Source organism: Felis catus, chromosome C2 (genome assembly GCF_018350175.1).
Source record: "Felis catus isolate Fca126 chromosome C2, F.catus_Fca126_mat1.0, whole genome shotgun sequence".
Taxonomy (NCBI): Eukaryota; Metazoa; Chordata; class Mammalia; order Carnivora; family Felidae; genus Felis; species Felis catus.
The window spans coordinates 143,057,218-143,081,087 of record NC_058376.1 but is presented as its reverse complement, the minus strand read 5'-3'; the positions used below and the strand labels follow the sequence as shown (position 1 = coordinate 143,081,087).

Below are 23,870 nucleotides of genomic sequence, written 5' to 3'. Positions count from 1 at the left end.
GGCACTGTGGGTGACCCTGGCTAGGGACGTGGCTGCATGCAATGTGGCAAAAGGGTAAGGCTATGGTGTGCTTTCTCAGCTGGGCTTTCTGGATGCCAGCAAATGAACCTGACTTTTGTTGACTCATGCAACAGAGGTTCATTAAAAGGCTTTATGGCGGGGGGTGGGGAGGGCAGTGCTCATGTAATTAGAAACCCAGAGGTTCTAAACTTAGGAAGGAATAAGAGCCAGATGAGCCCCTGAAGTCTGTGGAGGAGGCACTGCTGGCAGAATCAGAAAGGCCCTGATGCTGGGATAAAGGATCTCCCAGTTTGCTTTTGGCACCCATGTGTCACCTTTCTCAGGACTCAGTGTCTTACTAGAGAGAGTCAGTTGGCCTGGATTGAATCAGAATCCTATTTACCGCTGCCGGGAGAGCTGAGGAGGACCTCAGCTCCATCAGGAGGTCCTTGCTGCAGGGAGCACAGTGGGTACTGGGCAGCCAGAATGGAACTACTGTCCACTGGGAAGATGAATTTCAGAATGAAGAAGCTGCCTTGCAAAATCCTGAAGGGTTCAGTTAGGGGGCAAAGGAGGGCTCGTGTAGAAAACTACTTTTTATTTAGTCAAAGATACAGCATCACTAATTACTTATTTTTTTTCCAAGTAAGGCTCAGGAAGGGTTAGCACGAAGCCTTTTAATTTCCTAATTCATTTCTAGTTTTGCTAGTGACAAAAACCCAAGGAAAACTTATCAGAGTGCATAAAACACCGGAAGGGCCATTGAGGGAATCCTACACATTTTTTTAGTGGGCCGATGTGCCGAGAAGTGATGGTCAGACGTAAAGGAGAGGGCAGGGGAAAGAGAAACAGTCCCGAACCCCAGGAGAACCAGAATGGGGGATTTAGAGGACTTGGGACTTGAAATAGAGGATCGCCCAAGGAATTTGCTGGGCTTGCAGTTCCCTCCAATTGCCTTCCTTCTGGCTTCTTGTCCCTAAGCCACCACCTCTGCTCCCACTTTCCACAGACAAGGAAGCCACACACAGGAGCCTGGAGCCATGGGAGCTCTTGCTTGTTGGCCCAGCAAGAGAGGGGACAGGGTTGGAAGATGTGGCTGCAGAGCTGGGGGTCTGATGCTACCACAGAGTAGGATGTCCTCCTCAACTCCGGTATCAGGGCTTCTACCTTAGCCACATCACCAGTTCAGTAGACTTTTGTGAGCTGATCTGGAAATCTAGCCAACTGCTTGGAACAGTATTTGATTTGCATAGGGAAATGTCCAACGAGTTCTCCCACAACATAACTAGCAAGCGCGCTCTGGAATCTAGCCATTACCGGGTTTGTGACTATTTATGTTTTTAAGAACATCCCTAAAAGGCTTTTTTTTTCCCTCCTATTATTGGATACTTTATTCAATGATATAAATGTGCTTAAATGTATAAAATACATGCAAAACAAGTATTTTAGTACAAAAATGCCTCATGACATATGGGTCTAACTCCCCAATTAAAAGAATTTTATATTAAAATGGGAATTGCCAATCAGATGAATTTAGGCATCTTGAAGTTGTTAAATAATTCTGGTCTTTTTTTCTAAAAGGATTCATGGAAAATTGTCTTATTTGAAAGAGCCCAGTTAAGTCCAAACCTTCAAAAACAAAAGAAACATAGGTTCTATATATTTTAGAGCTTGAACTGGCTTTTATTTTTTTTTTTAATTTTTTTTTTCAACGTTTATTTATTTTTGGGACAGAGAGAGACAGAGCATGAACAGGGGAGGGGCAGAGAGAGAGGGAGACACAGAATCGGAAACAGGCTCCAGGCTCTGAGCCATCAGCCCAGAGCCTGACGCGGGGCTCGAACTCACCGACCGCGAGATCGTGACCTGGCTGAAGTTGGACGCTTAACCGACTGCGCCACCCAGGCGCCCCTTCAACTGGCTTTTAAAACTAGTCATTATCTGAAGATTTTATAGTGAATTGGCTAAACTAGAACCAACAGAAAGGAGACGTTCAATCTGAAGCTCATCGAAAAAGGGATATTACAGAGTGTAATTACATTAACCCTTTTAACTTGAGGTTAATGACCAAGCCAACAGGTGGAAAATGGAAAATGGCGCAGATGTTGAGGCTGATGCATCAGAAGGTGCATAGGTGAATAGGACGTGAGCTAAAGTAACATTTGAAAGCTGTGCTGTGTGTGGTGCAGTGTAACATGCCATCAGGAACACAGGTCGGTTTAAGACGAGCTGTCTTCCCTCAAGGAACTCTGAGTGTAACAGGGAGACAAGGACAGACTTCAGAAGAAGATGAATGACAAAAGACAGCCTGTGATTCATGCCAACTAAGAGGAGAGACAGTTAATGACTTTTGACGTCCTTGCAAGTAACCCCCAGGCCTTCTCTGAATTAAAAGGAGACAATTTGAAAATGTATTTCTAATTCTTTAAATTAAAAGACATTAAAGGTAAAGTTATTTGCCATCTCATTTGTTTAGGATTTTTCTGGGTTTCTTGGTTTACTGAAGTGAAATGTGAAACCATTCTGCAAAATATTTAGAAGCTAAATGAGAAGTTAGAATCTAAAAGAAGATAGCCAAATTACATAATAGAAAATATTTAGAAGCTAAATGAGAAGTTAGAATCTAAAAGAAAATAGCAACGCTACATAATAGAAAATATTTAGTTACTAAATGAGAAGTTAGAATCTAAAAGAAGATAGCAGAGCTATAAAGTAGAAGAAAAATAAGTAGAAAATCAAGCCTGCAGAGATTTTTGGGTATTCTGTGTCACATATGAAACAGTAGATCAGTTACAGTGAGACCTTGGGCAGCTCTCCCCCTTGGGGATCCTTATTGGCTCTTAAAACAACAGAATTGGTACCATTGAGAAAAAGCCACAGAGTTTAGAATTCAAACTTGGTCCTGGCTAAATAGCTCAGAGAGAAAACTTGAGCATAAATTCTGAGATTCTATCACCCCAGATATCAGGGACCAGATTTAAGCCAATTGCCTGTTGAAGGACCAATGTACCTCCCTAATAATTTGCCATAGACTTTCAAATGGAGCTAGGCAAATGGAACTAGAGGGACAGCTTCTGCCTCCTCAGAGAAATACTGGTGTCAGGGCTGGTGAGAGGAAACATCATATTAGAACTGGAAGGCATCCTGGTGAGCCAAGTCATCATCAAGTTACGAAATTTTTTCCAGACTCTAATAGCAAGACCAAGAGAGAATGAGTTCTCAACTCTTAGAAGTATATACTTGTTCTATGAACTACTGAGCAGAAGTGACATGAAGCCAGCAAATAATTCCTGTGGGCTCCTTTTCTTGACCTATTCCTCCCCGTATCTCCTCCCCCATCCCCAAATCACCGAAAGTCCTAGAAGCCAAAGTCAAAGCTGAGGTTCCATATCAGGGGAGAGAGCCCCATTCCTCAGTTCTGGAACTGTAGCATTCATGAAGAGAAAGTGAATCTCCAAATCTCCATTCTCAGATCTCCAGACATGAAATCTCCCTCAGTAGGATGCCATCCAGGCAGCAGCCATTCCCAGGGCTCTCCTACCCCTCCCCACCCCAAGAAAATCTGGAGATGTCAGTATAGCATTTTTGACATTATACAGGTAGACTATGGGGAGCTTCTAGATGACCCACATTTCCTAATGATGAACAGGTCCTTCACACTATATGTATATTCACTGAGTACAATTTGCTTTTAGGCTTTTGACTTACTAGAATAGACATTTGATTTTACATCTTCATTCTTTGCATGTTATTGGAGAGTCATGAACAGGAGTGTCACTTGGGACACTCCTATAAATGCTTATCAATCTGAGTGTCACCAAATAGCTGCTTAGGTTGTGATAAACTCATACTCTACTGAGGGCTAACCAGTTAGCTCTCTTGAAGATGTCGAACCATGAGATAACTAGAACTGACTTACATTTAGCTTCCGTCTCATAAGTAACAGAAGGCAGACAAAAGTGAACTTAATGGAATATTTTTTATATATTGCTTTTAACACATGTACAGGTCATGTGATGGTCTATTTGAATAACTTTTCTTGAATGAGACTGTGAAAAGTTATTTTGTTTTAAGAGCTTCAGTGAGATATAATTCACACAAAATAAGCTGCACATGTTTAAAATGTGCAATTTGGTAAGTTTTGAATATGCATATCCCTGTGAAATAACAATTAAGATAGAGAACATATCCATGTAAAAGTGTCGTCATGTCTGTTTGTACCCTCACTTCTCCTCACTCCCCACCCTAGGCAACCATTGAGCTGCTTGTTGCACTCTAGATTAGTTAGCATTTTAGACTTTCATATAAATGGAGTTATATAGTACATACTCTTATTTGTCTGGCTTCTTTTAGGCAGCATAATTATTTGGAGATCTGTCCATATTGTTTTCATAGTCTATCAATAGTTCATTCTTTTTTATTGTTAAGTAGTAGCCCATTGTATGGATATATCATGGTTTGTTTTCTATTCATCTGTTACTGGACATTTGAGTCCCAGTACTTGGCTGCTACAGATAAAGCTGTGATGAACATTTGTGTCTTTATATGGATACATACTCTTAAAAATCTTGGGTAAATATCTAGAAATGAAATGACTGGAACGTATGGTAGGTGGTGCTTAACTTTCTAAAGAAGCCTGCCCAACTGTTTTCCAGAGTGGTTGTACCATTTTTAAGTCCCCAGTTTTAGAGATTTGAACAGCACACATATATTGAGAAATGTTGAAGTGCATGATAGTGTTTGTGGAAATCATCTTTTATTTTGATGTGGACATCTCTGAAATTGCACAGAGTAAAAGAGCGCAATTCACTCTTTATAGTCATCTGTCACAAAACATTACCTGTTTTGAAATAATCATATTAAGTAATTATCCTTATTGTTTGATGTTTTGCGAACATTGATAGTTAGTCAAAAGCTGGATTAATTACTGTCTGTGTCAAGAAAAACACAAATTCAATAATTAGGACTTTTTCTTGAAATTTCTAATTTTAATCATTTTCAGTGATTCCTGCCTCCATTACTACTTGTTAGGAAGGAATTAAGAATGGGCATGACTTTTACCAGTTTCTATCTGGATTTTATAGTCTCAGTACATAGATAGATAGATAGATAGATAGATAGATAGATAGATAGATAGATAGAATCCACTGCATTCTAACTTTTATTTCAATTTATAAATTATCTTGTATAGTGGAATTTGATAATGCACACAGGGCCTTCAACTTCTCTAACTACTATATACACTGACTACAAAGTAAGCTTTGGTCATTGTATTATGATTTTCTTAAGAACATTCGTTCATTCATTCAATTAATATTTATTATTGTACACTGGCACATACCAGACAATGCCGGGTCCATCTTTGCATTTCCCAGGTGGCAGTGTATTGTGCATAGGTGCCAGCCCCCAAATACGTGTTAATTGATTGATGAATGACTGTTATCTTAGCATAAATTCTATATCTCTCTTTGGAATAGGACTAAAATCCCACCTATTGACTTGAACCTACAAGCCTTTGCCATAGTCACAGCATAAGTCCCCATTTTATTTTTTTCTTAAAGATTCTGTTGCTCAGGCAACAAGATTTCTCCATGCCTGCTTGCATCCTGTTGCCAAGGCAACAGGGTGTAGTTGGCAGGTTGGTTTGAGATATTGGATGTTTGCGGTCTTGGAGATGCCTTTGGTTCACAACTTCTTTGATAAATCAGGATATGCATAATTTGTACTCAAGGATGTGCACCTGGCGTTAGTCTTTGAGTCACATAAAAGATGGTTGTGGACATTTGAGACTATCCAGCATCATATATGTGACCAGAAAGACTCTTGTAGAACCTCAGGACCTATGGGTTTTGCCTCCTTTTAGCAGAAGCCTTGCTTATTTTGACTTGTAGGTGTTCTCTACTCGCCCTTTTCATAATCCATATCTTGTTTTACTTAAATTGAATACTTGATCACTACTGGCCAGAATCAACCTAGCCTATCTGCCAATGTCACAATCAAGCAGCCTCACAGAAACAATGATCAGTAAGACCACTTTATTTCTTTTCTGTGTCAGTTCTAAACTTTTCTGGCTAATTGCTTGTTTGTTTCTGGCTGTTATTGGAGTAGGAATGGAGAGCCACAGGGGCACTATTCTCCTTTCCTGTAGTGACACCACCTCTGTTAACATTATAGATAAGTGAAAAAAAAGCCCATATTGAACAGGAGAACTCAATCCTGCATAATGCCGTGTTTTCACACAGGACATGTTTATGAATGTCACTACCAGAAAGAGACTTCTAAGTGGTAAAATCCTAGTTAGTTCAGATGGTATGATTGCAGTAGCTTCACACAGCGTTATCTTAGTACTGTAAGTCAACCTTCTCATTTCAGAAGGTTAAATATTTCTTCTTTTTACCCACATCAAATAGTATGGACTACTTTTCACCACTGAATTAAGTTATGTAATGTGCCTCCTATGCGTGTGAAAATATTTCCTTGGTTCAGAAGTATTTGAAACAGTTTTACAAGGTATAAAATTCTAGAACTCCATCTCTTTACGGCCAGGACTCCTCTAAACACAATAAGTATCCCAGTAATTTACTCTGAACTTGAATTCATTCAGCGGAAAGTTGATTTAAAAAATTACAAAGCTAAACCTTCAATCTCCACCTTACCTGTTATTGGTTTGGGGTGGAAGTTGTAGGCTAACACTCAGATGCAGTGCTTCAATTTCTGCTTTAGGTTATAAATTCTGGATGAAGTCACCCCGGATCTGAAGAGAGCTGGAGGCATGACCTTTTGGAATCCTTTGAAACCTTCCGTTTCTCTGCAATTCTGTTTTAATCAGCCTGAAGTTCTATTAGTCAATGCCCATTTTAAAAGTTTCAGAGGACACAAGCTTCATTATATTAAGCCTTTTCACCAGAAAACATTTCTAGACTGTTCTCTTTGTGTTAAGTCATCTCTGCCTGTTTTCCAGCTTACACTCTCATGGGAAACCATCATCTGCAGCCATAATGTTCTATTGCGCATAAACATTCAATCCAGTCCTAGAGGCAGACTTCCCTCAGGCTTTGCATAATTTCAATCTTTTGTCCATCTGGACCTAACGATTGTGTAGTTAAATGTTGTCCCTTCTGGCTACAATTAGTCTGTTCTATTTGGCAATTTCAGATGAGTATGCTTTCTTGTGATCCATGATATGATTTGCAGAGAAATTAACAGTTTTTCTGCTATACCTATGTAATCTTGTAAGTTCCAAGGCTAAGGATTGTTTCTTTTCACCATCCCGTCTCTAATGTCTGGCACAGTTTCTACACGTAGTGGGCACTTCATCAATATTTGTTGAATGAATGTGTGATGTTTATTTTTAAAGATCCCCTAAAGTTCATTTAGATCCCCTAAAGAAGAATTTAGAATTACATTAAGGAGTAGCAAAGTTGGCAGCAACTCAGCATTGTCAGGATAGTCTATTTCACATATATCACTAGCCCATTTTTTTAACATATAAAAATGTTTGGAATTTTGGATTCTTCAGGACACCTGGAAGATTCATCTAGTTAACTCGACCTGTGAGTGGTTATGATCTATCAAAAGTACCTGTAACCTTAGGAATAAAAGATTTTTGCACGTTACATTTTTTCTAATTTTTAAAAAAATATTCATTTTTAAGAGAGAGAGAGAGAGACAGCATGAGCTGGGAGGGGCAGAGACAGGGAGACACAAAATCTGAAGCAGGCTTCAGGCTCTGAGCCCCCAACGCAGGGCTCGAACTCACGAGCCATGAGATCATGACCTGAGCCGAAGTCGGATGCTTACCTGACTGGGCCACCCAGGTGCCCCTTGCAAATTACATTTTAATTCACCATTTAGGATAGTCCAAGAGGTATCACAGGCTTTGCAGCTATGTGGCATGACTGTTAGCCTCAGTCGTAATTTCTGTGAAGACAGTGACTCTGGAATGCACTGTTGAATATGGAGGCCACTGGCCACGTGTGACCCTTGAGCAGCTGAAATGTAGCTGGTGTGACAGAGGAACGAAATTTTTAATTTCATTTTAATATTGATTTAAATACAAAACTGAATGTCGAGTATCTCATGAGTTTTGTATTTAGTGCATGCTGAAATGAGAATATTTTAAAGATAAAGGTTAAACAAAATATGTTCTGAAAATTAATGTCACTTATTTCTACTTTTTAAAAATGTGGCTACCAGAAGATTTAGACTTATGTCTGTGGTTTGCATTATATTTCTGTTGGGCTGTGCTAGACCCACCCGGAAGGCTAAGGGGCAGGGTTATTCATTGGCACTTGCTGTGATAGAGCAAGTATGTCATGGATGTGAGGGTATGAGGTGCTGAAACAGATGGTCTGCTCCTCAGCCGGGAGGCATCCTGCCCATTTTGGACACTGCTGAGATTATGCCCCTCTTTCTGAGGGCGGGGGCTACCCATTTTCTTTCTTTAAACATGCCGCTTCTCCCACAACTAGGCGATGTGTATTAACTGTACAAGTCTGGCAAGTTTCACTGACTTTTCCAGGTTCTGAAAACGTGGGCTGGGAAAGGGACAGAGAAAATAATGGGATCAGGAGAGTGCTGGTATGGTGGGGAGTTAGGAGCGGGAAAGGAAGGGAAGGAACTTGCCATCAAATGCAAAGATTTTGCCATTAATCTAGTACGTCAGCTGGTCAGTGGGTAAATGAGTGCCAGTTTTGTTTTGCTTCGTAACTTAAGGTATGTGTTGCATTTATGTATCAAGAATTCTATGCTTAAAATGAAAGTGTCGGTGTAAGAGATTTATTAACCATGTTTATTTGTATTTAAATCCCGGGGCACCTGGTTGACACAGTCGGTTAAGCGGCCGGCTTCGGCTCAGGTCATGATCTTGCAGTTCACAAGTTTGAGCCCCTCATCGGGCCCTGTGCTGACAGCTCAGAGCCTGGAATCTGCTTTGGATTCTGTGACCTTCTCTCTCTCTGCCCCTCCCCAGCTTAATCATTCTGAGAGTTTCTAAACCACTGTGATGAGATAGGGTTTTTCCATGTGCCAGTAAAATGTCAGGTCTGCTGTGGGCTTGCATGGGCTTAGTCTTCTGTTTGTTAAGCTCTCAAGAACATCTTGAGGGAAAATAATCTTCTTTCAATTTTTACAATGTAAAGCACAGTGGGGTATAGGCTTTCAGTCAATGTTAGTCAAATCCAAGTTGAATGAGTCCTCGTAACGGCCCCTAATTCTGTTTTCAGGGACTTCACTGGTGGAATAGGATCCAGACCAAGACCAGGTAATTTCGTGTTGGCAGTAACAAAATCACACATGCCTCCCTGATATTCAGTATGATTTATGTTACAGTTTCATATCTTTCCCCCTTTTATTTCTTCAGCTTTGCTGCCTCTTGACCTGCTTCTGAAAGTACCACCCCTCATGCTCAGGGCCCACGTTAAGGAGCTAGAGGCCGAGTTAGTGACGGGGTGGCAGTCCCATAGCCTTCCCGCTGTGATTCTTCGCAATCTCAGAGATCATGGTAGTACTTATTAGATCAAGTTGATGTCAAGCACACGATGGGCGAACACAGAATTATAGTTGGGACTGAATGGGTCTGAATGATGCTTGGGAGGTAATTTTAATACAAGCGGCAGGAGAATTTGGTTTGTTTGTCCACCATTATTAGTTTGGCAATTTAACAGTATCAAAATGCTTTCTGTGTTCACTTATTTGATTGAAATAATTACAGGCTGTTTTTCTAAAATTTACACTTCTGCTTTGGTGGGGATGTTAGCCAGTTAAACTATTTGTGCTTAAAATGCATACCTCCTAGCAAAAAATAGTAACTGTTTTATATTCATGTTTCTATAAGCTTTATGCCTATATGATACAAAGGAGTGAAATTTATCTTTGTCTGGCTCCTTTATTCTGACATAGATAGTCCTTTTTAGTTATTTCTATTTGTATCTGATTAAAACAATACTGTATCCTGTTTTTGTTAATAATTTAAAAATTATGGATTCTTAAAACATAAAAGTTTATAGTAATGGTTTGGGGGGGAGGGTGAGTGTATCACTTAATGTTTTGAATTTCCATTAAAGAGGACCAAAGTACAACAGTAGTAGTAAAACTGTTAGCTAAGTCTGGACAATTCAGGGAAAAAGTATAGCAATTGTGCTCTTAACATATGTATGCATGTATGACTCTTGAGTTCTAATTTACTACTTTGGTTAATTTGAAATTGTTGCTTAATGCTGTTTTCATTTTGGCTTCCTTAACTCACATTCTTTTGTAGAGTTAACACCTATGGTGAACATAAGTGATGGGAATTGATTTTTGGTAACATTAGTCCATGTCTTCACATTTATCAAATTTGCTTTGGAAGAGTTATTGACAGTCTGGGGCCATTTACACCATCAGCATAGATGCAAAAAAAAAAGTGGTTTTGTTATTAAGATGTCCATAGTTATCATGCTGACCATGCTGTCTGGCATAAGGTAAGTTCATACGTAACATAATCGTGAAGCTGAAATGATTGTTGTGGATTGATTTTATAATAGCAAGAGCAGAACACGTATTTATGTAAGCAATTCACAATTCTGTTCTGATTCATAATAGGAATTCCTTTTCCTAAAGGGCATGTTGAATTGGCTCAGTTTTAGGCTTATTTTATATCCATGAAATTGATCAGATCTCTTGACCTTTAAACAAACTAATCACATTATAGCAGTTTACATGTAATATATTGTATTTTTTAGACTTACAGTCTGTTGTTCCATCCAGTTTTTAAAAGTTCACTGACATATTTCTTATTTAAAACAATATACTACAGTGTTGTCAGTGAATACAAAAGTTCACCCATAAAGGGCAACGTTTCTATTAATATTGTAGACACATCAGAAGTCATACTTTTTAGCGTTGTGGGTAAATTTGGACTATTTTTGCTTTATCAGATCACAAACAACTGGTACCAGCCCCCTCCACTTAGCTCACCTCACCTGCAAGTCATGCTCCATTCCAGTTGTTTTCTCTGTGTCTCTAGCCTAACTCAGAGAATGAAAAGGTGATTGGTTTTTGTTTTAAAGTTTGTTTTATTTATATTGAGAGAGAGAGACAGACAGAGAGAGAAAGAATGAGTGGGGGAGGGATAGAGAGAGAGGGAGACAGAGAATCCCAAGCAGGATCTGTGCTGTCAGTGCAGAAACCGTCGATCCCACAAACCGGGAGATCATGACCTGAGCCAAAATCAAGAGTTGCCCCCTTAACTGACTGAGCCACCCAGGCACCCCAGAGAAGGTGCCATAAATAGAGCTCTCCAACAGTAGGGAAATAAGTTCAGACCACGGTGTCATGAGACACTATTGGTCTGGGCAGTTGTAAGTTATATCTTAAATATTCGTTACTCAGAATAGGCAAAACACTGAAATGTGTGGATGATTAATTTTTTCAAAGCAGATTGTATTAATGTATTTTCACTTAACGTTTGATTTAGCTTTTTTGGATAGAAAGGAACATGCTTGGATGAAAGGAACATTATGTACAACCAGCAGCCACAGCCTGTATTGTCTAAATGTTCTGGAAAAAGTTGTCAGGGCGGGAAGAATTTTGTCAAAACCTGGTATGCTTCCAGGACTCTGTCTAGAATGTAAACATCATTTTCCATATGCTATGGAAGAAAAAAATGGTGAGAACTATGATTTTAGAGTACCAAGTGACTGTATTATAACATGATCTTTTCTATCTGGTACTCCTTTTTTGTTGTTGTTTTCTTAATTTACATCCAAGTTAGTTAGCATATAGTGCAATAATGATTTCAGGAGTAGAATCCAGTGATTCATCCCCTACATGTAACACCCAGAGCTCATCCCAACAAGTGTCTTCCTTAATGTCCCTTGCCCATTTGGCCCATCCTCCCACCCACAACCCCTCCATCAACCCTCAGTTTGTTCTCTGTATTTAAGAGTCTCTTATGTTTTGTCCACCTCCCTGTTTTTATATTATTTTTGCTTCCCTTCCCTTACGTTCATCTGTTTTGTATCTTAAATTCTACATATGAGTGAAGTCATATGATATTTGTCTTTCTCAGGATGAGGCTCCATAGCTCAGGGGTTAGAGCTCTGGTCTTGTCTTTCTCTGACTGACTAAATTCGTTTAGCATAATATGCTCTAGTTCCACCCATGTTGTTGCAAATGGCAAGATTTCATTCTTCTTGATTGTCGAGTAATACTCCATTGTGTGTGTGTGTGTGTGTGTGTGTGTGTGTGTGTGTGTGTGTGTGACACCACATCTTCTTTATCTGTTCATCTGTAGATGGACATTTGGGCTCTTTCCGTACCTTGGCTATTGTCGATAGCATTGCTATGAACATCGGGGTGCATGTGCCCCTTTGAAACAGCACACCTGTATCCTTTGAATAAATACCTAATAGTGAAATTGCTGGGTCGTAGGGTAGTTTATTTTTAGTTTTTGAGGAACCCCCATACTGTTTTCCAGAGTGGCTGCACCAGTTTGCATTTCCACCAGCAGTGCAAAGGGTTCCTCTTTCTCCACATCCTCGCCAACATCTGTCATTGCCTGAGTTGTTAATTTAGCTATTTTGATTAGTATGAGGTGGTATCTCATTGTGATTTTGATTTATATTTCCCTGATGATAAGTGGTGTTGAGCATTTTTTCATGTGTCTGTTAGCCATCTGGATGTCTTTTTTGGAAAAGTATCTATTCATGTCGTTTACCCATTTCTTCACTGGATTATTTGTTTTTTGGGTGTTGAGTTTGATAAATTCTTTATAGATTTTGGATACTAACCCTTTATCTGATATGTCATTTGCAAGTATCTTCTCCCATTCTGTCAGTTGCTTTTTGGTTTTGCTGATTGTTTCCTTCAGCGTGCTGAAGCTTTTTATCTTGATGAGGTCCCAATAGTTCATTTTTGCTTTTGTTTCCCTTGCCTCTGGAGATGTGTTGAGTAAGAAGTTGCTGTGGCTGAGGTCAAAGACGTTTTTGCCTGCTTTCTCCTGTAGGATTTTGATGGCTTCCTGTTTTATGGGGGTTTTTTGTGTGTTCATCCATTTTGAGTTTATTTTTGTGTGTGGTGTCAGAAAGTGGCCCAAGTTCATTCTGCATGTCACTGTCCAGTTTTCCCAGCACCATTTGCTGAAGAGACTGTCTTTACTCCATTGGATCCTCTTTCCTGCTTTGTCAAAGATTACTTGGCCATACATTTGTGGGTCTGTTTCTGGGTTCTCTATTCTTTCCATTGATCTGAGTGTCTATTTTTGTATCAGTACCATACTGTCTTGATAGTTACAGCTTTGTAATACATCCTGAAGTCTGGAATTGTGATGCCTCCAGCTTTGGTTTTCTTTTTCAGGATTGCTTTGGCCATTTGGGGCCTTTTCTGTTCCATAAAAAAATTAGGATTGTTTGTTCTAGCTCTGTGAAGAATGCTGGTGTTATTTTGATAGGGATTGCATTGAATTTGTAGATTGCTTTGGGTAGAATTGACATTTTAACAATATTTGTTCTTCCGATTCATGAGCATGGAATATTTTTCCATTTTTTTTGTGTGTGTCTTCTTCACTTTCTCTCATAAGCTTTCTATAATTTTCAGTGTATAGATTTTTTACTTCTTTGGTTAGGTTTATTCCCAGGTATTTTATGGTTTTTGGTACAGTTGTAAATGGGATTGATTCCTTGATTTCTCTTTCTATTGCTTCATTATTGGTGTATAGAAATGCAATCAATTTCTGTGCATTGATTTTATATGCTGCGACTTTGCTGAATTCACGGATCAGTTCTAGCAGTTTTGTTGGTGGAATCTTTTGGAATCTTTCCATATAGAGTATCATGTCATCTGCAAAGAGTGGAATTTTGACTTCCTCCTTGCCAATTTGGATGATTTTTATTTCTTTGTGTTGTCTGATTGCTGAGACTAAGACTTCCAATACTATGTTGAATAATAGTGGTGAGAATGAACATCCCTGTCGTGTTCCTGACCTTAGGGGGAAAGCGCTCAGTTTTTCCCCATTGAGGATGATATTAGCGGTGGTCTTTCATATATGGCTTTTATGATCTTGAGGTATGATCCTTCTATCCCTACTTACTTGAGGGTTTTTATCAAGAAAAGATGCTGTATTTTGTCAAATGCTTTCTCTGCATCTATTGAGAGGATCATGTGGTTCTTGTCCTTTCTTTTATTAGTGTGATGTATCACATTAATTGTTTTGCAGATATTGAATGAGCCTTGCATCCCAGGTATAAATCCCACTTGGTCATGGTGAATAATTTTTTTAATGTATTGATGGAGCTGGTTGGCTAATATCTTGTTGAGGATTTTTGCATCCATGTTCATCAGGGAAATTGGTCTATAGCTCTCCTTTTTAGTGGGGTCTCTGTCTGGTTTTGGTAATCAAGGTAATGCTGGCTTTATAGAAAGAGTTTGGAAGTTTTCCTTCCATTTCTATTTTTTGGAACAGCTTCAAGAGAATAGGTGTTAATTCTTTAAATGTTTGGTAGAATTCCCTTGGAAAGCTATCCGGCCCTGGGCTCTTGTTTTTTGGGAGATTGTTGATTACTAATTCAATTTTGTTACTGGTAATGGGTCTGTTCAAATTTTCTATTTCTTCCTGTTTCAGTTTTTGTAGTGTATATGTTTCTAGGAATTTGTCCATTTCTTCCAGATTGACCAATTTATTGGCATATAATTGCTCATAATATTCTCGTATTATTGTTTGTATTTCTGCAGTGTTGGTTGTGATCTTTCCTTTTTCATTCTTAATTTTAATTATTTGGGTCCTTTCTTTTTTCTTTTTTTTTTTAATTTTTTTTTTAACATTTATTTATTTTTGAGAGGGGAGGGTCAGAGAGAGGGAGACACAGAATCTGAAACAGGCTCCAGGCTCTGAGCCTTCAGAACAGAGCCCGACGTAGGGCTCGAACTCACGGACCGTGAGATCGTGACCTGAGCCGAAGTCGGCCGCTTAACCAACTGAGCCACCCAGGTGCCCCTCTTTTTTCTTTTTGATCAAACTGGCTAGGGGTTTATCAATTTTGTTAATTCGTTCAGAGAACCAGCTTCTGGTTTCACTGATCTGTTCTACTGTTTTTGTTTTGTTTTGTTTTGCTTTGATAGCATGGATTTCTGCTCTGATCTTTATTATTTCCTGTATTCTGCTAGTTTTTGGTTTTATTTGCTATTCTTTTTCCAGCACTTTAAGGTGCAAGGTTAGGTTTTGTATCTGAGACCTTTCTTCCTTCTTTAGGAAAGCCTGGATTGCTATATATACTTCCCTCTCATGACTGCCTTTGCTGCATCCCAGAGGTTTTAGGCTGTGGTGTTATCATTTTCATTGACTTCCATGTACTTTTGAATTTCCTCTTTAATTTCTTGGCTAATCCATTCATTTCTTAGTAGGATGTTCTTTAATCTCCAAGTATTCATTGTCTTTCCAAATTTTTTCTTGTGGTTGATTTCAAGTTTCATAGTGTTATGGTCTGAAAATATGCACAGTATGATCTTGATCTTTTTGTACTTGTTGAGGGCTGATTTGTGTCCCAGTATGCGGTCTATTCTGGAGAACGTTCCATGTGCACTGGAGAAGAATGTGTATTCCGCTGCTTAGGATGAAATGTTCTGAATGTATCTGTTAAGTCCATCCAGTCCAGTGTGTCATTCAAAGCCATTGTGTCCTTGTTGGTTTTCTGCTTAGATGATCTGCCCATTGTTGTAAGTGGGGTGTTGAAGTCCCCTACTATTATGGTAGTATTATCAATGAGTTTCTTTATGTTTGTGATTAATTGCTTTATATATTTGGGTGCTCCCACCTTTGGAGCATAAATAAATCCCACACTGGGATTTATCCTATCTTGGGGGGCATAAATGTTTACAATTTTTAAATCTTCTTGGTGGATAGACCCCTTAATTATGATCTAATGCCCTCCTTCATTCCTTGTTACAGTCTTTATTTTAAAATCTAGATCATCTGATATAAGTATGGCTACTCCAGCTTTCTTTTGGCAACCATTAGCGTGATAGATGGTTCTCCATCCTCTTACTTTCAATCTAAAGGTGCCGTTAGCTCTAAAATGGGTCTCTTGTAAATAGTGTATCGCTGGATCTTGTTTTCTTATCCATTCTGTTACCCTGTGTCTTTTGATTGCAGTGTTTAGTCTATTGACATTAGAGTAAGTATAGAAAGATAGATATGAATTTATTGCTATTGTGGAGTTGGAGTTTGTGGTTGTGTTCCCTTGTTCTTTCTAGTCTTTGTTGCTTTTGGTCTTTTTTCTCCCCTTAGAGAGTTCCTCTTAAAATTTCTTGCAGGGCTGGTTTAGTGGTCACGAACTCCTTTAGTTTTTGTTTGTCTGGAAAACTCTTTATCTCTCTTTCAATTTTGAATGACATCCTTGCTGGATAAAGAATTCTTGGCTGCCTATTTTTCTAATTCAGTATGTTAAATATATCCTGCCACTCCTTTCTGGCCCTCCAAGTTTCTGTGGATAGGTCTGCTGAAAACCTGATCTGTCTTCTCTTATAGGTTAAGGATTTTTTTCCCTTGCTGCTTTTATAATTATTTCCTTTTCTGTATATTTTATGAATTTGACTATAATATGCCTTGTTGATGGTCGTTTTTTATTGAATCTAATGGGAACCCTGTGCTTCTTGGATTTTGATGTCTGTGTCTTTCCCCAGGTTAGGAAAGTTTTCTGCTAGGATTTCCTCACATAAACCTTCTACCCCCTTTTCTCTCTCTTCATCTTCTGGGACTCCTATGATTCAGATGTTGTTCCTTTTTAATGAGTCACTGAGTTCTCTAATTCTTATATCATGCTCTTTTGCCTTAGTTTCCCTCTTTTTCTGCTTCATTATTCTCCATAATTTTGTCTTCTATATCATTGATTTGCTGCTCTGCTTCATCCATCCTTCCCGCTGTGGCATCAGCTCAGTTATAGCATTTTTAACACTTTCCTAACTAGATTTTACTTATTTTATCTCTGCTGAAAGGGATTCTATGCTTTTTTCAACCCCAGCCAGTATTCATTTTAACATGATTCTACATTCTAGTTCAGATATCTTGCTTGTATCTGTGTTGATTAAGTCCCTGGCTGTCATTTCTTCCTGTTTTTTCTTTTGGAGTGAATTCCTACATTTTGTCATTTTGGAGGAAGAAGAAGAATTAATAAAATAAAAAATTAAAATTAAAAAGTTAAAACAACACAAAAAGAAAATAAATTAAGCTAGATCCTAGGTGTGTTTTGGTCTGCTTTTTGAAGGAAGCTTTATAGCATAGAGAAAAAGGGAAAGAAAAAAAAAAGGTAAGAAAATGTTTGCAAATTTTAAAAAATGTATACAATAAAATAGAATAAATGAAATGAAGAAAGTGAAATAGAATTTTAGAAATTACAAAAAATAAAACATATAGTAAAAAATTAAAATTTTTTTATAAAAATGGAAAATAAAAATATTATTTTTTTCTTTCTGTATCCAAGAATAAGAAAAAGAAAAAAATGAATAGATGCACCAGCAAACAGAATAAAATTACATCGAGTTTCCTCTAGAAAGTAAAACTATGCAGCACTTTATAGTCTGTACACTAAGCAGGTGGAGAGACTTGTGTTGGTGCTTTTAGGACTTGGTTGTTGCAGTTGGATGGGGCTTGGTGTAATGGCTCCATTCTCCACTAGGTGGCGCTGCTTAGCTTATTGGGGTGGATCTATGTGTCTTGTGTGTGCACGTATGCACATGCGCAGGAGAGGTGAAAATGGTGTTACCCAGCTTCCCAGTCCTTAGCACCAGAACTCTGTGTTCTCACCAACCGGCAATTGAGCACCCCTCCTTTGCTCTGGTTTCTGTCCACTCCCTGCTTCTACATTCTCTGCATCCAAGCTGTCAGACTTCTAGGCAGCACCTTCCTCCCAAATTTGATCTCAAATGGGGCTGTGTTTCCAAACCCCTCACTTCCGAAGGCCCTGCGACTTGGACCTTCCCCCACCCTCTGGAGGAGGGTCTCGCTGGGCAGTGGCCGATGCCGGCTTGCCCCTGGGAACATTCATGCAGTCACACTGCTGCAGGGGCTCAGAGATTGTGGCTGGGTGCTGGCTTGCCTCAGAAGAAATTCATGTGATCACAGTGGCAGCAGTGCAGCGATTATGGTAAATCACAACACACAACTGGCACCAGATTTCACCACACCCTGGTGTCTTTGTTCCAATACCAACAATCGTGGCTGTTCTCTGGGGTCTGCTAGGACCTTTGCCTGTGGGGAGGCCCTAGGGCCTCTACCACATGCCCTCCTATCAGGGGAACCGCTTCTCCCCGTGTGCCTGGCCAGACCCCTCTGACCCTGCTGCCTGCTCCTGGGGATTCACCCTTCCCACTAGATCACTGCCAGGTATTGAGCTATGGAATTTCCAACTCTGCTGTCCCCTGTTTATAGAGTCCTGATGGTATTAAAACCCTCTCCTTTCTCCTTTCTCCCTTTCTTGTTCAGTCACTTGTGGGTGTTTCCATTCTTTCTCTTTCTCTCCAGCTACTTTCAGGGAGAGTGTTTTTCCTCTACTCTCCCCCCCCCCCCAACTTTCTCTGTCCTCTCTCTGCAAAAACAGCTCCCTACTTTCCGTGGCTTCTCTCTTTCCCAGTTCACCTCTGTGCACCGTATACCTGCCAAGTTCTGTGGCTCAAGTTATGTGGATTATTGTGTTAATCCTCAGCTCAGTTTTCTAGGTGTGCAAAATGGTTTGGTGCTGTTCTAGCTACATTTCAGTGATGAGAGAAACAGAGAACTTCCATGCTGCTCTGCCATCTTGGCCCCTCCCCCAATGAAAAATATCTGGTACTCCTAATGTGAACTTCTAGGTTCATACTGTGGTGTTACAGCAGTATTTAATGCACCTCAAACTCCTGTAGAACAAATAACCATGGAACCATTTTAAGTTAGCACTATTAAAGTCCTCTTGTTCTGTCTTTTAATACTAACTGGATTGGGTAAATAATTTATTATATACATATTTTATACATATTACATGTACATATACATTACATATACATGTTCTTTGCCAAAAGAAATGAAAACTTAAGAATTTCTATATTGCAACTGGTGCAGTCGCTCTGGAAAACAGTGTGGAGGTTCCTCAAAAAATTAAAAATAGATCTACTTCATGACCCAGCAATAGCACTGCTAGGAATTTACCTAAGGGATACAGGAGTACTGATGCATAGGGGCACTTGTACCCCAATGTTTATAGCAGCACTCTCAACAATAGCCAAATTATGGAAAGATCCTAAATGTCCATCAACTGATGAATGGATAAAGAAATTATTGTTTATATACACAATGGAATACTACGTGGCAATGAGAAAGAATGAAATATGGCCTTTTGTAGCAACGTGGATGGAACTGGAGAGTGTATTGCTAAGTGAAATAAGTCATACAGAGAAAGACAGATACCATATGTTTTCACTCTTATGTGGATCCTGAGAAACTTGACAGAAGAGCATGGGGGAGGGGAAGGGGAAAAATAAAAGTTAGAGAGGGAGGGAGGCAAGCCATAAGAGACTCTTAAAAACTGAGAATAAACTGAGGGTAGATGGGGTTGGGAGGGAGGGAAGGGTGGGTGATGGGCATTGAGGAGGGCACCTGTTGGGATGAGCACTGGGTGTTATATGGAAACCAATTTGACAATAAATTTCACATTAAAAAAAGAATTTCTATATTGCATAAATGAAAATATTAATACTCATTAACATGGATTGAATGAATGAACAAACATTTTTAGCATGTTAAATATTTTAGCTTTATTTCCCTAACCTTAGTCACTGATAGATTACCAATGCACAAATTTGGCCATATCTGCGTATCATCTGTACTACTATTTTCCTAATATATGTTTCTTTAATTTGATTCACTTTATCAAATTTAATTAAAGGAGAGTTTATACTATTGCTATAATTTATTGCTACCAGTATAGAATCACTCACCATAAATAGATGGCAATTGTAAAAATAATGAAATATAAGCAAAACAACATTATTAAATTCTAAATAGATATTGTTGTCTGCTTATCCTGAGGTCTGCTTTCTTTGTTATGAAAGAACATTAGTTAATCTGAAAAATGGTGATGATGACATACTTGTTCCACACTGAAACTTATTCCTTGATAGAATCAATAGAAAGAAAAGAAAATTGGAAAAGTTTCATATCCAATCTACTTACTAGGTAAAATTATCCTGTACAAGTGCCTCATGACTTAGGAGACTCAGTTCTTTAAAAATAATCATTTAGTTCTGTTGTCTATCAATCAAACAACAGGATATTTTGAATGGGGCAGAAGCATGTGGTAGGTTGTGTATAAAAAACAGACCTTTCCTCTTGAGGTAGGGAAAATGGTATCATATATTTGTGAAAATTAAACTATACCGCAATTTATTATTGTGAGAAATCTATCCTTTGTCAAGTACTAGAGTACGTTTTAATAATACGGATGCTGTTAGCATGGGTCAAATGTAAATTCTGGGGAGTGCCAGTCAAACCCAAATTTAAAGTGCAAATGGAATGTCAACTAAGAATATGGCCTAATTTGACTGGATTGACACTAATATTTCACCCTCCCTTCCTCAGTTTTCCCATTTCTCAGCAGCGAACAGCCAGGCACTGAGCTGATGTATGGGAATTCTTATGCTCTGCATTCTGAATAGAAATTGTCACATCATGATTTCTGGGCTCTTAATTATGCTTTCTTACTAGATGACTGAGAAGCTATTTTTATACTTGTCTTTTGTTCATAAAGGTCAGATCTAAATTAAGTAGTCAATATTTCATCCAAATGTTCCAGAGAGTGTGGCTTAATATTCCAGTCCTTATTTTGAGCAACCTTCAGAAGCTTGCTTTCAAGTTAGTTATTGACATGAAGTAATTAATACTAAATTTTACAACTGCCAAAGTGATTTTGAGTACATGCCTTCTCTGATTTTATTGCATGGCAATTCTTTAGCATATAAAAAAAAAAAGTGCTCACCAGACTTCGATCCAATTTATATAATACTAGTCTAAACCATACAATTTGGCATATAATTAGATACTTTTTTTTATATTGTTTGTTGGGATTTGGATATATTGGTTAGATTTTCCAACCAAATTGTAAGCGTCTTTAGTAAAGTTTGAATATGTCTTGAGTACTTCCTCTGAGGTCAGGCCCTTGAAAATTACCTCTTGAGTAACTGATACAGACTACCACTGTATAAGCCATTGTTTGAGAGCAATGCTGTTGAGAGCAACTGCATAAATATTCTGATGATAACTTAAAGAGTGGGGAACAATGACATTTTAGTGTTAGATTTAAGATTGGGGAAGGGGTGGGAGACAACAAGTTTCTTTTACCAGTGGTGGTCTGCTTCCTAGTTCTTCTTGCCAAGGGAGACACTGAGGGAGTATGGACCAGGTCCCAGGTGAATGCTTCCTGGAGATGTTGATTTTTTTCATGTTCTTTGTAGGATAAATCTTTCCAAAGAGATACTCAGGTCTCACAGAAGTTATTCATGGCTAGAATCCAAGACCAAGTGCAAATTGCAAATCAGCTATTGAGTGGTAGCTCACAACCGTGTCCCGGGGGTTTCTGCCCTGGGGGGAAGGCTAAGTGGAAGGGTGGGGGAAGAAAGCTACACCAGCTTTATAGTAAGAATAATGGGAGTTCAGTGTGGCGTGGATGGATTGTAGCAGTGTACAAAATAATTGATTCAATGGAGAAAGGCAAGGCTCTCAAATTCTAAACTGCTATTATTAATGTTTTTTAATGGAACTTAAAAATAGTTTCAGGGTGTTTACAATCCCCTTAAAATAATTTGAATATTGTGGTTAGTGACAGGGGAGCCAATGTTAATAAGAGGCAAGAGACGCTTTCTACTAGCTGAGCCAACCACCTTCCCTCCTGTATAGCCAAGACCTCACTCATTCTTAATTGACATTCCTCACTATGGGTTCCATAGATTATTTGGGACATTTTAGACAAGGTGTTAGTTAATTTCTTTAAATGTATATAACTACTTATTGTTTTTTTACTGCATTGGAATGCAAAAGCATAGTTCTGCTTGAAGTTATTCTTTAGCAAGTGTCCTAGTTTTATTTAACCCATTATTGATGGAACCAGATGGAGAATCAAAGACCTGGTTCCAAGAACATTTGAAGAACAGGGATTTATAGAGTAGTCAAGAAAGAAAAGCTGAAATAACATTGTTAAATTGAGCATAAGACTGGTGAAATAATACTATATATTTTTGTGATTAACTTCTTGATCAGCCTATAAAGTCATACCAATATATCAATTTCTACAGGTTAATCATGAACTCTACAGGCTGTAAACTGCCTGTACCTTTACTGGTGTGGATTATTAGTTAAATATACTGGGACATTTCCCAACAATATTAGATTAGGATCAAGTGGAGTTATTAGAAAATGCTCTAGCGTGATGTCAGAGAACCAAACAATGATCATTTTGCCTGTTCTTCATGACTGTGATAAATTCTTGTTGAGGTAATTGAATGGGAGTTGGGGTCCCATCTTTTCTTTCTGTGTTGTGTTGTTTTGTTTTTTTAGTTTGATTGATCAGCCTTTGCATCCATAGTGCCAAATAGACTATATTTTTACACCACAATATTTTCTTCTTGAAAATTGCGGGTTATATCAATAGAGTTGACTTTAAAAAAATGTTCCCTCCAGGACAAATAAAGGGAGCAAGCATGACTTGTGTGGTCGTTGTAGCATAGTGTAAGAAATAACTAAGACAATGGAAAAAAGTCAGCCTGTGTGGACTAGACCGAATGCATATGCTGTTTTTAGGCCACAAATTGAGCAATAAAAATCTAACTTTCTATATTTTCCCAACACTGAGCTTAATTTTTTATACTGAGCCCCATTCCACATATTAGAAAACATAATCCATTAGCCTAAATGCAAGTTTCAATATGTTGGTATTTCTTTGTCAGCTTAAAATCGGACAAACTGAGGATCGCTCTTCTCTCTGTTTTTGCCTGAGTGGTATTTTTGGCATCATGATACTGGGGCTTTGAGACCGCCTGTGCCGGTGTCTGAGCTGATTGTTGGGTATGGTTATACTTCCATGTGGCATCCAGAGAATGTAGTGGCACAGCCCTATCTGACTTCCAGTCCCTGGTCCACAGTTCCCTCTGTGGCCACGTCCCCTAGATTGGCAGCAAGTTCTCTATAGGGCAAACTCTCTCATTTTGTCAGCTTACCTTCTCGCGAGATTGGAAGGGCCAGCCCATCCTTCCCTGCCTCTCTGGGGCTAGAGACTTGGGAAGTCAGCAAGACCTCTTTGCCTCTGACACCCCGGGAAGCTATCTCTCCTGCCCCAACCTGCCCCTTGCTGTGGTGCAGGGAACATCTCATGCCTAGGGCTCTCAGAGTTCCCCATGGAATCTGAGCACCCAGCCCTACCACACTTGAATCCCCAACTTAAAGAGAGCTCCATCATCTAACTCTCGCCTCCTCCTGCCACCACTCAGACTGCCTAAAATGAGATGGAATTTGAGTCTCTTCTGAGACTTCTTTTCTTCTGTCTTTCTGTCCTCTCTCCTCGAGAAGCTTTGACTTATTTTGAGGAGCGGGAAGGAAAGGTTGCTCAGCAACAATTCTTTTGAATCTCTCTGCCTCCTGCTTAGACTCCCGCTTTTTAAAGCCCAGAAATGTACTCTCTCTGTTCCTGGTTGCCCTAGGCCACCCCACCTTGGACAGTGCTAGCCTCACACTCTGCTGCTTGATGACAGGAGGCTCATGAAGTCAAGAGAAAGTGTGGGAAATAATGCAGCAGTGAATTCTCCTTGTGTATTATATAGTTTAAAATCCTGAGATTTTAAAAATCAAGTTTAAAAATCCTGAGATTGTATCTTATAGT

At 39.0% G+C, this 23,870-nt stretch overlaps 1 protein-coding gene across 17 annotated transcripts in view; it reads left to right on the top strand.

Moving 5' to 3' along the window:
- Positions 1-23,870, top strand: part of NEK10 (NIMA related kinase 10) — a 230,936-nt gene that overhangs the window by 168,063 nt on the left and 39,003 nt on the right. For 14 of the 17 annotated variants that reach the window (XM_019810798.3, XM_019810803.3, XM_019810797.3 and 11 more), the window contains 2 exons: positions 9,225-9,262; positions 9,362-9,502. In XM_019810798.3, coding sequence (XP_019666357.3) covers positions 9,225-9,262; positions 9,362-9,502 — 179 coding nt within the window. Of the gene's footprint in view, positions 1-2,244; positions 2,409-9,224; positions 9,263-9,361; positions 9,503-23,870 lie in introns of those variants that run through there. The other 3 variants (XM_019810799.3, XM_019810800.3, XM_011286268.4) reach the window with 2 other exon arrangements.